At 35.7% G+C, this 16,271-nt stretch overlaps 1 protein-coding gene and 1 long non-coding RNA gene across 11 annotated transcripts in view; one reads left to right on the top strand and one right to left on the bottom strand.

The window, feature by feature from the left end:
- LOC139077829 (uncharacterized) overlaps positions 1–16,271 on the top strand; it is a 40,696-nt gene that overhangs the window by 17,080 nt on the left and 7,345 nt on the right. The window lies entirely within an intron of this gene.
- FYB1 (FYN binding protein 1) overlaps positions 5,588–16,271 on the bottom strand; it is a 159,035-nt gene continuing 148,351 nt past the window's right edge. For 4 of the 10 annotated variants that reach the window (XR_011530359.1, XM_070586950.1, XM_070586949.1 and 1 more), the window contains 3 exons: positions 12,417–12,450; positions 9,972–10,003; positions 7,501–9,202 (listed from right to left, as the gene is read on the bottom strand). Coding sequence is in view for 3 of the 10 variants with exons in the window: in XM_070586950.1 (XP_070443051.1) it covers positions 9,180–9,202; positions 9,972–10,003; positions 12,417–12,450 (89 nt within the window). In the remaining 7 variants the exon portion in view is untranslated. Of the gene's footprint in view, positions 7,225–7,500; positions 9,203–9,971; positions 10,004–12,416; positions 12,451–16,271 lie in introns of those variants that run through there. The other 6 variants (XR_011530356.1, XR_011530360.1, XR_011530357.1 and 3 more) reach the window with 2 other exon arrangements.

Below are 16,271 nucleotides of genomic sequence, written 5' to 3'. Positions count from 1 at the left end.
TTGAAATAAACCCTACAGTTGACTGACTACTTTAAAGGCAACAATACTACTCTGAATATGTAAATTCTGGTATATTTGTTACGGCGTCAATCACAATATGTTGTCATCATTTTTTTTGAAGTTATTATAGACTTTACAGCTTATATTATCCAAATTTACCTAAAATTAATTAAATTTATATTTTATTCATATAAATCTCTCTCTTGAAACTGGGCTCCATAACTTACTCAACACTAACATTTCTGTTTGTCATCTGTATCATAATGGAAAGGAACCAACAATTTTCCTAATTTCTGGCTTCTTTGTGTCTCACTGATAATTTTCACGTTTTATTTGTTTTTGTTTTTGTTTATTATCCAGGAAGAATGGGGAGAAGTGTGCATGGTATATACCTGGAAAGCAGGATATCACAAAAGTAAGACTTTGGGCTCAGTGTGTAAGCCTAAGACCATGACACTTGGGCAAAGCATATATCATCTTTAAGCCTCATTTCTTCATAGTAAAATGAGCCTGACAATAGGGTTGACATAAGGTTTAAATGGGTCAAGGCCTTAGCACTTAGTGCAGTGTCTAGCACGTGGTAAGCACTCAATAAATGCTAACGGATGGTGAAGATTATGATGACATTTGACTTAACTACTGAGATTGGATGATATTACCATTTGAATAAATGAGTAAAAGATATACAATAATAATAAATAGGCTTATAATGAACATTCACTTTTGAACTGCCTCTCTCAACTTAGTATAAACTCGGTGACTTAGCTGATGTTGCGGCTGAAAGGATTCAGAATGCCGACAGGACCTTAACAAGCTGGGATAACCCCTTAAGGATGTGAGACGAGCTAGTTTTACTGTTTGGTCCATAAAATATACAGTTTTATGTCTCTCCCTATTTGATGAAAGAACCACTATTTCTGCAGAAAATTTACTTCTGATCTGTCCCTGGTAGCTTTTACTGGCAGATATATCCGTCCCTCAGCTGCTATAAGAATTGGTGGCTAAAGCTCACAGCTGCACCTTACTGCAGAGAATTGCCCTCAGCCCAAAGGAGCAATATTACCCAGAGATGTGTAGGAGATTGAGGTTGGCAGAGGAGGAAGCTTCTGGTAGCCAGTGACTGCTGAAGGGGAGATACAATTTCAGCTCCCTTGCCTCAGTGTGGCATGACTCAGTGGACCATTCTTCCTACAGAGCTTCCTTCTGGAATCAGCCTGAGCCTGGGCTGCAGCTGGATCTACGTCTTGGCCCAAATTCTTCCCCTGAGCTATCCTGCTTCCTCAATCCTTTCAGGTTTCTCCTGGGAGAGCCCCCTCAACAAATCCCTCACAGAGAATTTCAGTCTCAAGCTCTGTTTCCAGGGGACCCAACCTCAGGAGCCTTCCTAGTGCATCTCCTTCTACAGCTACGCTAGGAGGAGGAGAGATTTTTGTGTTGTTGCTCTTCTAGATGAATGCACAAAAACCTTTATAAGTCCTTGAATACTTTGTGGTTTTAGTTTTCTAGTCCTATACATTTATTTAGATTTATTTTCTAGTCCTATACATTTATTTAGATCGTGGAGGGTAGTAACCATCACAGTTTAGCATACCTCTTTTAGATCTATACATTTTAAAGATGAGAAACCAAAAGAAAACTCTGGGTCCCCTGAGGCATGTGGGTGGCAGCAGAATTTCAGTGCTTTTCTTAACACAGCTTCTGCCATTTAGGGTGAAGCTCTGACAAGCATAACATATTAGCTAAAGTACAATAAGCTAAATTTCATCCTAAATATAAAAAGGCTTACTTTCAATACTGCTGCCAGTGATATGACGGAGAGTCAAGCTTCAGTATCTGATGACATGTGTTAGATCATAAATTTGAAAGGAAAGAGACAGTTTACATGAAACTCTTAGTTTGATAGTTTGAATAAAACTCTCCATCAACTTAATTAAAGTTTTTGGAAAATATTACAATATTTCAGAGATCTATTTCCAAGAATTGAGATGAGAGGGCTGACATTGGTGGTCATAGAAGGTATTTCTTTGTTCTCATTTGCTAATAAGAACCTGGCTACAAACAGCCTATATTAGCTATTGAATATCATTCTTAGTTGGGCAAGACCCAAATCACAGTTTAACTTTAGACTTCTACTCAGTTCCAGGCCATGGTGTTTGCAACCTGTCGGAGGCTAAGGAATTTGTGTGCAGCAGCATTAATTTTTTATGATTGTATTCCTATTAGATGTCTCAATGGCATTTGGTGCTACTAACAGGAAAGGATTCTGGCTGTCATAGACACTAAATAAATTTTGTCCACCACTCACCCACACAAAAATGCTCCTCATTATTGGCAAGTTGAATAGTGACAGAGTGGCCAGTGCTTCATCTGATTTATTTCCTATCATAAACAGCTGATGGTGCAGACTGACTACATGGATCAAATCTGGCCTAATGGAATAACTACTTTAGTCGGAATAGTGCATTTAAGAAAAGTTGAATGAACAGTAAAAAAAAAAAAAAAAAAAAAGACTAGGTATTATATATATGAACTTTGATATCCAGCTTCTCTTGAAAAATTAGAGAATTTACCAGTTTGTCAGCCTTGAGTCATATATCAGTAAGGTCCAGGTGGGAAACAAATGGCAAATTCAAATTTGGACATTTGAGGAAAGCTTAATAAATGCGTTGTCTACAAATGTGTGGACAGTGTGTAGGGAAACCTCAAAGTAAATGACAGTGCCCTGGAACTGGTAACCTCAGGGAGTGGTTGCAAGGAGCAAGGGGAAAGGGAAACACTACAACGCAGAGAGTCAGCACAACGTGCAGAAGCCTGTCTGACCTTGGGTGAAGGACACAGCCAGCTCATGATGGTGCCTCACGGAGGAAGTTGGAGGAAAAAAAATGTCCAAACCTCACTCTCTGTACCTCTGATTTCTTGCTCATGCTCCTCATTGGCCAAATGAAACTGGAAGCTATAAGTCAAGGGAGTCTTGAGGCAGTCCATAAAGGTTAGTCTTGAGGGAAAGAGAGCAAGATGGAGAAGGTTGGAGAGGGGGATCCGGAGGGCCAAGCAGAAGATATATAGCAAATTAGCAATTCACTACTGTAGACAGAGCTTATATTGTTTGCCACAATCTCCACCAATATTTATTGATCTCCAAAACAAAGCTGAATATCAGTTGCCATTTATTATCATGTTGGCACAATGATGTTTCTTATAGGACAGATCCATTTCTTTACTAATGTTTCTGTAAAAAGTGAGCAAGGAAAGATAGAAGACCAAATTCTTCAAGAAAACTGAAAATATTTATTTTTCTTGTAGAAGAGAAATATTACTATGTTTAATATGTAAACAAAATATACCTTGGTCTCTCTCTCTCTTATATATAGAAATACGTATATATATGTACTTTGCCTGCTTCTTTTGTGAGGTCAGGTTCTCTCTCCTTGATAGCACTCTGATTTTTGTGTTGGGAAATTACCTTTCCATTATTGGGTATAGTCTTTTTTGAGAGGATAATTCTAGGTGACTTGTTTTCACTTGGAAGCTGAAGCATTAGGAGGCTCCCTCTACCCACCACATGGGCAGGCACATGACTTAAGCACAGTCAACGGAGTTCTCTCTCTAGGGACTTTGACCAATGAGTGTGTATTTCAAGGGCAATGGTTCATTTCTGTTGCTGGCAGCCAAGAACTCTGACTGAAGTGTTATCTACACTTGAGTAGGAAGACCATTAATAAGTTGGTGTTTAAATGTGCTTCTGACATTTGGGAAACTCTTCTAACTCGATAGGCTATGGAGACAGTTACAGAGGAATTGCTACATTAAGATGATCATCCAGAAATGAGAGGTACCTGTTGAGCATCCTTTACTTTGACAAATTTGCAGATAAAGCTGAAGACCGTGACTATGCTCCAGCCTACTCCAGGAGAGCATATACAAGCCTAATATTTTCCCCAATGAAACAGAGTGAAGACTGCCACTGAATTAGAAAAAAGCAGCCTGTATTATGAAAGCCAGGATGAAATATAAAGTAAAAAAGCAGGAAATACCAAATACCAATATTTCCAGCAGGAAATACGAAATAAAAAAAAGATGTACCATGCTAATACTCAGAGGTAGGAACTGGACCTGGCCCAGGCATCGTATTTATTTATTATTATTTGATTTGATTTATTGTTTTTAATCTTAAGTGTTTCTATGTTATTATCATATATCAGCTGGCAAATAACTGGGACTCAGAGCAAGCGTACCATCATTGAAATAATGCTCATCTCAATAGGATTCCACTGAGTTGATATGTTCAAAATGTATAATAGCAAACTAGCAAGCAGGATCATGATAATAATAGTTAATACATGTCAGACACTGTACTAAATGCTTAAGTACATAATTTCAATTAATTTTTATGACACTATAAAGTAGGTACTTTCATATTTTATAAATGAAGATCCTGAGGCTTAGCAAAGATTAGAATCTTGCTCAAGGTTACATGACTTAGCCAGTAATCTCAAGCAGGAGGCAGAAGAAATGATGCACATATCACTAAAATAAACCCTTAAGTATGTGGCATAATTATGACAATATAGGCAGAATCAACAAGTATTTCAAAATTAGTCGTAATAATAAGTGGTAATATTTGAGTCCTTACAATGTGTCCAGAACAATGCTTAGCATTTCACAGATGTAATAAGAAATAATTTGTTAGGAAAAAAATTGTAATTTGTAGACTATTTCTGTCCAAACCTCTATATTTTCAAGAAACTTAGATCTTTGATTGTCCCTTATCTATCTTATATTTTTATCTTTCCCTCTCAACTATATCCTTTCCACTGGCTTTTGATTAAGCTCAGGTCTTTCTGTCTTAGAAATCAAACAAATAATTCCCTAAAACAAAATAAAAAAGACCTTTCTTCACTTTATTTTCCCATCTGGCTATCACTCATATCAGGTTCGTCATTTTTACAGTAAAATTTCAGGAAAGAGGTGTCCATTATGTCTGTCTCACTTTTCTTACCTTCCATTCACTTCTCAATCCATTTGTGGATGTGGGTTGCCAGACCCCCCTCAAAGAAGGACTTGCTGCCCAGCTGAGGGGAGTATGGTCTGCAGACTGACTGCCTCTGGCTGTCTGCTCCTTCAGGGTCTGCCTCAGCTTCAGAATCTTCTTACACAAAGTCACGGGCCTTCCCAAGGTGGCCCACATATGGTGATGAGTGAGGTGGAGGTAAAAAGGCTGGCCATTTTGGCCTGAAGGATAGCATTTATTTCCAAGGCCCTCCTCTGTTTGGCTGAAGATGCTGGGCTTGCATCACAGCTCAACTTCTCTCTCTGCTCAATGATGCTTCCTCCCCTTCCTTCCACAGATGTTAATCCCTAGTAGACAGCTGTGTCCCAAACCCTATCCCAGCATCTGCTTCCAACAGGTAACACCATTGCGATCAGCTTGGTCGTGAATGCCTCAATCTTTCTAAGGTCATGTATGACCTACATGTTGATAAATCTAATAGGCATCTCTCAGCCATCAGTTTGCTCGATATCTTATGGCATTTGAAGCAGCAACTAAGGAAAAATTACAGTGGCCGCCCACTGGATTAACACATTCTTTGGAGACATATCATTTATTCTTTCATTATCAAATATACAATGAAGGGCTTCAAATACTATTTCAAATATAGGAGTATAAAACAAATAAGACAGCGTCTTTGCTTCTGGGAGCTCTGTTTAATGATTCATTGGACACAGGAGGTGAACGAGCAGAAGTAGAGCAACTCCTGAGTTTTGAGCTTGGGTAAATGGATGATAGAGATGTCACCGAGATAGAATCTACGGGAGTATCATCAACCAAAAGGGAGAAAGAGGATGGGTTCAGTTTTGAGTCTTATGAGTTAAGAGGTACTTGTGGGATATCTATGTAGGTATGACTTTAGAGTAATTGTAGCAGAGACCAAATTTCAGTAAGTTGAAGACAGAATATAACTTGAGAATGCAGCAAAGGGTAAATAGGGACCAGGGTTTCCCAATCCTGGCTAAGCATTAAACTCATATTTAATTAAAAATTGCTTGAAAAGTTCCTTCCCCAGAAATTCTGATTCAGTTGATTTGAGAAGATATGTGTTTCTATAAACAAACTCTCTAGCTGTACTGAGTTCAGTGCAGATCCTCTGGAAAGCAGACACCAAGATGGGGTGAAAATGCAATAATATTTTTTAGGGGAGGATACACGTCTGAGAGGAAATGGGAGGGAACCAGGGAAGACTGGAGGAGCCATCGGACAGCAATGCAGGTCTGACCCCAGTGAAGAGAGGAGGGAGAGATGGTTGGGTAGAAGCATCTCAGAGTGCTATGCAGGGTAAGGAAGGTTTAGCAAGAGTGTTGGAGGGTTCTGTACCTTCCAGGAACAGGCCTGCCACGCTCAGTCATTGGCTACACAGGACCAGCCTGTGGGAAGCCTGGTGTGGGCACAGCTGTGGTGATGGATTTCAGAGTGTAGAAGTTGGGGCCTTTGGTCAATTAAGCTCCACAAAGTTGAAGGTCTGTGAGGCACATTCTCCTGGCTGTCACATGCACCCTACGTTTTAAGATAATGTGATGAGAAAAGGAAGATAGAAATGGGCTGTAGTTGGAGACGTTTTTGGATTAAAGGCAAGGTTTCTTATTGTTTTTTGAATAGGAAAGACTTTGGTAAGATTGTAGAGGAGTATGTTTGTCTCAAAGGAGGGAATCTGCACAATGGAAGTTAAAGATTAAAAGAAGGGAGGGAGTGAAAGAGTGATGGGGAAGAGGGGGGTGTGTGTGTGTGGGGGGGAATGAGAATGAGTTAACTGTGGAAGAAGAAGACTCCAGAGAAGGCAAGAAGACATGGGATAACAGGCTGTGGCTTTGAATCTGAGGAGTGACATCTTATTCTCTGGGACAGTGTCTGGACATGGGTTAAGGTTGAACGTTGTGGGGAGTTGAAAGGAATCGCACTTAGTTATCTCAATTTCTACTGGAAGACAGGAGGCAAAATATCAGGGACACTGGTGGAAGATTGGTCTTAAACAGAAGGTACCCCATTCTCTGAGGCTGAAGCAAAAAGAGGTAATGATAGCCTCAGAGAAAGACTTTTGTAGATGTGGGATCAAATTATGGAAGCGAGAGAAAGGCTGATGACCTTGATTTCTTGATGAAGTAAGAGGCAAAGTTATCTGCTGAAGTTATTTGTCGTTCTTCTTACATGATGAAATTCCATATATAAAACTAAAACAGAAATAATATGAAGTATATTAAAATTAATACTTCAAATATATCTTTTATATTAAGATGATTATCTATTATGTAAATCTTTCATAGGCATATGTGTGTCTGTTTCTTGGTGTATAAACTAAAACTCTAAAATATTCCCTTGGTCTAATTTGGAATTTAAACAACTGACATTTATTGAATTTATATTGTTCTCAATCAGAAAACAAATTACTGGAAATATTCTGTCAATGTATGATGTATATGTTACCAAATTTAACAAACAGAAAGCACTTTTGGACCATGTAATTTTATTTAGTATTAAAATAAATTCATCACGTGAGCATATACAGGCTTCCCCTATCAAAAAGTAGATGTCTAAGTATTTCATAATTGGAAGAGGTCTTTGAGATGAGTGGCTTCTAATTCAGGGACCTCAGACTCCCAGAATCTATAAATCCAGCAATAGAAGTTGATGATCTATTTTCAAATTTCAATGCTTCTAATAGAAATTCCACTTTACTCATATAAAAGTTTTGAGTTCCTTTACAATTATCTGAAATTACTTCAGTTCAGTGGGGCCACTCTTCAGAAGTTCCAATGGGCCTTTACAATATTAAAACATGAATAATGCATTAATTATTATTTAATCAATGAGTTTTAAAAATAAACAGAAGCTTCTGAAACACAGGACTGGGGGAAGATTATAAGAGTTTGAGGTAACTCATAGTAAAAAAGTTGGGAAAAACTGACTTAGCCTAATCCTGTAATTTGCAGATGAGGAAACTGGCAAGATCAATAATTTACCCGATATCACATCATGTTTCATTCGCAGCAGAGCCAGCATTAGGATTTGCTCATTCCATATTTTGGAAGTTGTGAAAAAATTACCTAATACGCTATCTTCTTGGGTGTTAGGGTTTTGCATTTCATATCATAGTGTTTAGTGTTCTTAGCATTTGGAACCCAGAAGCTTCACCTTTTGTTTTTGGTTTGCTCTGGGAATGAGTCTGCATCAGTAGGGAACATTTTAGCTAAACACTCAGGATTACTAATCCATACTCCCTCTGCTGGCCAACTTTCCATTAAAGTGGTTTCAAAGAAAAAAGTTCCGTAGAGGTAATTGAAAAACAAAACCAAAAACCGTTAAAGGAGTCTTCATAGTAAAGAGATGGCATAAAGTTTAGTTAATTTCAAAGTCCATTCTCTCATTCTTTGTAATTTTAGGGTAGTCCTCACTCATATCTACTCTAGTTACAACAGTAAACAAAATACCGAATTATACCCTTAGCACACGAATCTGCAAACAGAAAACTTAGTTTAGACTCATCTATAGTTTTAATCTTAGGTAATTAACACATATTCACATTTAACAAATAGGGACAAACTTTATATACAATTTCTGCTACTTCTATAATTTTCGAAAAGATGTAACTCACCAGCAAGAGAGGAGAAAAGTCTGCCTTTGTAAAGATAGATGATTTGAAAAGAGAATATAACATATGATCATAATTACAGGTGCAAACAATAGTTTTCCTTCTTGTGAAATGTTTTAAAATTTTCTTCCTTATATTTCTTTATTCTTCTTCCTTATCTTTCTTTATTCTTCTTCCTTATCTTTCTTTAAACAATACAGTCATTTCTTCTCAAATGATTTTTTTTTGTTTTTTTAGGAAGGGGGAGTTGTCTATGGACGGTCTGAAAGAAGTGCCTTTATAATTGCAGCTGAGGCAGAAATGGGATATTTAATAATTCTTACATCTCATTGATGCACTCTTCCAAGATGTTGATTAAGCAGATAGATCATTTTCTGAGTTCAAAATTTCAAAACTTTATAATCAGAATTTTATAACTAACAGTAATAAGTAGTTTTTGTGCATTGATTTTTCTATGAACACAATAACATATGCCAATTAAGGTCCAGACTTCACATTGACATCAAATGAACATAGAAGAATGACCAAAGCTGAGAGCTAGTCATTGTCATAGATGCAACCTGAAAAAAAAAACAAATTTAAATATGGTTATACAAGTGTTCCAGGGTTGGAAGTGTGGGTGATTCACATTCTCCTGATTTAGGATAAAAGAAGTGGAATTGGTTCACTTTATGACAAACTAGTTAAATGGAAGCACATAAATTTATTTAACTTCTATTGCTCAGTATACAATTTTAACAATGTCTCTGAACAGATTTATTCTCTATCGAAATAAGAGTCAGGATTATTTTATTTCATCTGGCACTTAAATGTGCTTTTTGGTAGTCATTCTGAATGAGGTTGAAAATATTAAATATCAGTGCAAATCATAAGTTTAAGAGGAGACTAAAAGGCAACATAATTAACACTATGCAGCATTCCAGTTGAGACTAATTTTTTAGATCATGATTTAGAAATATATGAGGTTTAGAGAATACTAGTGAGTATTACAGGTTATGAAATAAGTGCCTACTTATTGCCCAAGTATATATATTTTTGAAGATACAAGCAATTATTATTAAGATTCATGTTATAATGAAAAATTCACCAAATATTTTCATGCTTTCTGCTTTCAAAGAAAATAAGAGATTCTTTCTTGATTTCCAGTCATGTGCAAAAATAAATTTTTTTCATTATAGCAAAGCATTTGCTTTTCCTAACGTTTCAAATGGATTCAAATTCTGATCAGATTGGAAGGCTCTAATTAATCCAGCAAGCTATATTTAGTATTCATAAGGACAGTAAATTCAGTGTCACTCTTCTCTGTAGGGGGTGCCATATGAGACTTACCATCAGCAATATCATCATAGATCTCTCCATCACTGTAAATGCAGAAAATAATTTTCGTTTTAATGTTTTCTTAACATTAAAGCAATATTTATATTAAAAAGTTAATAATATGATTTTATATGACACAAGACATTTAAGGGTGAGAAGTTACACATTGGGCATTTATAAGTGGGAAAAAATTTCATATTCATCTGTATCTCCTTTCATTGACTTAGTCTAATCCTCTGTGTCGTTCTAAAAAAAAGCCCAAAACTTATTCTATATCATAGACAGACAGAAAAATGGAAACATACCTCAAGAGCACAGACCATGCCTTACTCATCTTTGGACCCAACCGTGAGCCCAGCACACAGCTGTGCTTGGTAATAAGTGTTCAAAAAATCATGGCGTGATACTCTACAGGGGGTGCTAATTCAAAACTGTAATGGATTCTTTATATCCATTAACATCAGATTTATACTTTCACTTGAACTTCAAACGCTGAATGAAATACAATAATATTTGGCACAGGAAATGGGTACATCATTTTCACATGTTTCTAATTATAATTTGTAAATATTGACTACAAAATATATGAATATTAGTTACAAAATAAGTAGCCAAGATATGGTTAGTATGGTGATTCTTTTTTTTTTAAAGATGGCATCTGAGCTAACATCTGTTGCCAATCTTCTTTTTTTTCCCTCTTTTTCTCCCCAAAGCCCCTAGTACATAGTTGTATATTCTAGTTGTAGGTCCAACTGGCTCTGCTATGTGGGATGCTGCCTCAGCGTGGCCTTCTGAGTGGTGCCATATCCGCGCCCAGGATCTGAACCAGCAGAAACTCTGGGCCACCGAAGCAGAGTGCCAGAACTTAACCACTCGGCCCTGGGGCTGGCCCCAGTATGGTGATTCTTACATAGAGAATTCTAAAAATATTTATGCTTATAGGTAACATCCATAATAGTAGTTCTGGCTACTTTTACACATTTTGGGTTTTACCTAGCCCTGAATCTTTAGCGAAATACTCTATTCTACCCACACACTGAGTCCCTCCTATGTACCAGGAGACACAAATATGAATGAGACACAAGCTTTGATTTCAAGCAGTTATAATCTAATGGAAGAGAGACTGATACAGAAGTAATTAAAATAAAAAATATTATAAATATTAACATAGCCTTGAAACGTAGGATACAGTTTCAAAGTTCAGAAATGTAAGGTGACTTTGTCACTTAGACCAGACCCACTTTTGGTTCCTGTACCAGCTCTGTGCTTTCATCCTGGAAGCAGCAGCAGGCCCTTCAGATTGCTGCCAACTGCAGCAGATGCTGTGAGTTCCCTATGTCTTCTGTTTGGATCTTTTCTCTATTGAGGGAGGGTTTGGCTAACGGAAATCTGATTCAAATGCAAGCAGGAGAGATTTTCCTATCATTCATTCAATAAACATTTATTAAGTATTCACTTCAATAGGTGGTGAACCAACAATTACTTAGGACGCTTTCTAAATTCTCTCTTAATCATCCTGTAGTATCACTGGTGAAGATGTTGTCCTATTATTTGCCTCATATTCTTTCCTTAAAATTTGTATCTTTCATAGAATAAAACCTATTGAAAAGTTCCATGTCTATCAGCATGACTAATGCTCTGAGGAAAGTAAATTATGGTTATTTTTCTTTTGACTCTACTAGTTTGCTGACAGAGCGCTTAACATTGATTTGTCTCTTCCTGATTGGTGTCTGGTTGTTCATGGATCCAGTTTGTGAATCCTTCTTGATGTTTTTCTTATGCCAAATTCTGTGACTCTTTGTATTGGTATATGACCTAGTCTGAAATGGAGCTCATTCTTACACAGTTTCTTTGGAACAGAATCTTATAGTGTTTCGGAGAATTCTACAGCACAATGGTACCACACTGTGACAACATCTTATTCATAAGAAGAGAAGAATCATTGACTACTATCTGTTTTCTGGCATGCTTCCAAAAAAGGCAACTTAATTCTCTACTATGCCTGGTGTGAGTAAAGAAAATTCCTCAATTAGGGGTTGGACTGTAAACTGTTAACAGGTGATATTAGCACCGACTGTGTAGACACTAATTGGTCCCTGATTAATTCAACTCAACTGACTGCATTAATCAGCAAGTGACATGCAAAGTAGTAATGAAAGCGTTAGTGACTTTGACTTATCTGTCTCTGTTTGCAATATCTGTCTCCAATGAATATATAAAGCCGTGAACTATAGAATCATGAATGAAAAGGACTTCTTGCCTTTTTAAAAGAGTAACACTTTACGAAAACCTTAATTTTATTACGGACACTACTATATTGATATTTGTATAACATACTGTTTTAAAATTGATTTAAGATAATTCAGTAGATTATATTATTTAACTGACATTAGGAATATTTCTTAAAAAACAGCATAAAGTTCCTTTTACAAATGTAGTAGAAGAAAATGGGCTTACTTGTCTATCAAGTGACTCCGAAGGACATAACCATCTGTGAAAGAAAAAGGAAAACATTTTTATTAATAGAGCAGACTTGAAAAATCTTTACTATTTAAAGAACATGAAATAAAATTGATATAATGTTATGATATGATATAATATTGAATAATTTTATCTCTCTCCAAACATGATCCATTTTTCTCACTTGTGTCTACTCTTCCTCCTCTCTTTCTTCTCCTTTCTCTCTCTCCCTAACATCTTTTTTCCTTCATTCCTCTTTTCCTGCTTAAATAAAAAAAAATTTCTTCTTTAAGCTACTACAGGTTGTAGCACAAATTTCTTTCAAATTTTAATCTATTTCTTCAAGGTGTTCCTCATGCGACCCAGTTTTAGAAAGAATTGAATAAGCATACTTTCTCCCATAGCAAAAGTAGTTCATAAGTAGGTATTTTAATTAGCACCAGATCTAAGGCTTGACTTTTCAAATTTTATTGTATTGAGCAGAGTCAGAACTGCTTTCAGATGCCAATCATCTAGGGGCTCCTTGCGAGCACGCATCCTAAATGGTCTCAAAGTAACTCGCATGTTCAGTGTGCAGGTCTTCCTCTACTGCTTTTGCCATTTGACAGAGTATCAACATTTGCCTTCATCTTTCAGGGAACAAAAGCATTATTAGAACACATACCAGGAATTATAGTGATTCTTGGTGAAGTAGAAAATAGACCATATTTTATGCAAGAAAACTAAAATTTTTTTTGAGCCCCTACTGTTTCCCCTAATTGTGCAAAGTATTCCAAAGAAAAAATATGGACTATTTTTCTTGAGAAAATGTCTGCTGACATCAAATTAATATTACTAACCTTTGGAATTATTCGTTTTGTGTTAGCACCTAAATTCTGTTGTGTGCTTGAGATTAGCACCATTTACTGTCTTGTCAATACAGCCTCTCAATCATTTGTCTCATTAGTCAATCTATTGGTCTTGGTCCACTTTAGATCTAGTTTTGGTTCTAAATCAGAGTAACTGTGTAAAAAATTATAAACCAGGAAGCTCATAAGCAAAGATTAATACAAATGATAATAAACATATTTAAGTCATATTGCTGTTGATTTAACATGAAAAAAAATTTTTTTTACATTAGGATCATGTAACTGAAATTGTAGATTAAAACGTAAGAAAATGAACTTTCCCTTGCAATATTCCAGGGTAAAAAAACTCCACCAAAATAATTTATCAAGAAGTTCACAACTTTTTAATGAAAACTGTTCATAAGCATTGTATTTGGAAAAGAAAGAAAGCTATCCTTGAATTCGTGTGGTGGGGAAGTAATGAAGCACGTGTCGAAATGACAGGTGTGCAACAAAGTAACATTTTACTCAGACTATGAGAAATTAGAACTTGTTATGTCTTCTTTTTTATTTCAATTAAAGCAAAAGTAGCAAAAATTATCACTGTGAAGAAATCTAGAATTAATATCTATGATCCTTGGGTAACCTCTGATATCACAATTCTTTCATTCATTTTATGGTAACAGACATTAAAAAATCAAGGCATATATCATAATTTAATACAATTTTTTGAAGGGGATAAGCTCATCTCTAGCAAATTTAATTCTATGTGACTCTCAAGAGACAAAATCCATGCAGATAACAAGGTTTTTGAATACATTGTGGATTTTGTATCCAGGTTCCAATAATTGCAATCTGTCCTTACCTGGACTTAGCTAAAACAAAATGTGAACAGTTCTTTACAGACAGTAATAATCACAAACTGTATTTTCCCTAGTTAAAATTGGTGGTTCTGTTTTCATTTTGAATTTTCTCTTAAAAAGAATTGAACAATAAAACAACACAATAGTGTTTCCATGATACATTCATCTTTATGTTAATAATTTAAAAATAACGACGTTTATGAACTGTAGCCTTTCACAGTGAAATCAATCTCACTGTGAGGTGTTTGGGCTTTGTGGAGTCTCCTAACAAAAATTAGAAGGTAGAAAATTAGAGAAGTGTATAATAAATTAGAAAATATTGCCAGAGACTGGAATTTTTCTATTTTTCTATCACCAAATATATATATATATATATATTAAAATCTTTAGAAGATTAAAAGAAATAAAGTCCAAAACAAAGAGAACATATTCACCATTTTTGGAAATTAAAGGTTTTCATTTTCCTATGCTTTTAGGTAATCTACTTTTTAAAACTCAATTAGGCTAAAATTGTGCAGACCTGGGTAAAACACTATCTGTAGTCAAGCACTAAAACAGTCCTTTATATGACCAAGGTTAACAAGTCACGATATATAGCCTAATTACCTAACTTCACAATATTAATTATAAAAATTGTCTTCTTTTAGATTCTCAAACCCCTGTTACATTTCCGCCTATATCTTGCCTGCTCAAGAATCTTAAGGAACAGCTTGTTTGAAGGTCTTTTGTTGCTCTTTTGAATGCTCTCTTTTGTTGAATGCTCCATTGTTGCTGTTGTTGTTGTGTGTGTGAGATATATAAACACCAATGGTTGTGAATGTTATTTAAGAAAAATGCATCAAGGAGATGGAGTGTAGGCTGGTACTGTGCTGCTCTATTTTAGTTCCCTGAAATGATGTGATAATTTGGGGCTCATTAGCTATAAAATCACACTTAGATAGCATTTTTACATGGTTAATGACTTTTAATACAGCATAAGTTTTGCTGTCTAGTACCTTTAAAAATCTCTGCTAAAACTTCATTCTTTAAGAGCATGATTCACGACAATGTCAAAACAAGTGACTTACCATGAATTTTTATATAGTCTTTCCATTATAGTTCCTAGAAATAAACCTTTTTGCAGTAAGAAAAATGCTCTCTTTGCTCACGTGTTCCATGTACATTCATCATAGGGAATATTAAGGGAGAATACAAACAAACAAAATAAATGAAAAAACTCATCATGGTTCTGTACCATGTAGAATGGCTGCCATGTTTAATTCATCCTATAATATTATGGGTGCTGGCACACCAGAGATCCTCATGCATAAGATGAAATTATTATTTAGAAACCTCACATTCATAGAGCAGAACACAGTGGCTTGAAACAAATGTTTTGAAATACGTGGTAGGGTAAAGCTAGTTAAGAAAATAACACCCACCCCTCATATGTGCCAATTAAATTTCTTCCCAAAACGTTTGCTTGCTCCAGTGCAGGTGTGTCCCAGGACAAATGACTCATCTTTCAGAAGGGTGTTGTAAATATAAAATTAACAAGGAAATACGAAAGTATCTTTGGAAAAATGGAAAATATCTTTGTTCTAATATTTTCAAATTCTCAAATGACAACTTTTAGTATTTCCTTATTACTGCGTTTGTTGTGAGCCAGTCCAGAGATAAAGCTAAACTTACTCAATTTGTCCTCATGCAGTTTAAAAACAATTGAAATCATATGGCACAGATTTATTCAGGCAAGTGGAACAGCGTCCACCTTCAAGGGAAAATGCTCATAATATAACAGAAAGATAAAACAAAATGCAATGTCTAATACTGAATATAAATTATTATCCTAGTTTTAGAAAAATGTTCTCTCTCCCACTCTTCTCTCTCTCTCTCCTTATTTCTAGGGCTTCAAATCGAGTGATTTTTTTAAATATCTGAATTAAAAAATTTTCTTCAATGAGCATGTGTTGTTTTAAAATTGAAAACAAAATTGCTTTAGCAAAGAAATGAGCAATTGGAGAATAAGTCAGTTCATGTCTCATTCCACACTTTTTGTAGAAAATTTTCCTCCAGTGACAGGAGGTGGGAAAACTCACAGCTATGAGACATCGAGTTGTGGAATATTCGCAAATATTAGCAAGAAATTCTAAACATTTGGGAACATGCCAGAAATACATATT

This window comes from Equus przewalskii, chromosome 20 (assembly GCF_037783145.1).
Source record: "Equus przewalskii isolate Varuska chromosome 20, EquPr2, whole genome shotgun sequence".
In the NCBI taxonomy this organism is placed as follows: Eukaryota; Metazoa; Chordata; class Mammalia; order Perissodactyla; family Equidae; genus Equus; species Equus przewalskii.
The sequence above is the reverse complement of the archived record's forward strand: the minus strand, read 5'-3'. Positions and strand labels throughout refer to the sequence as shown.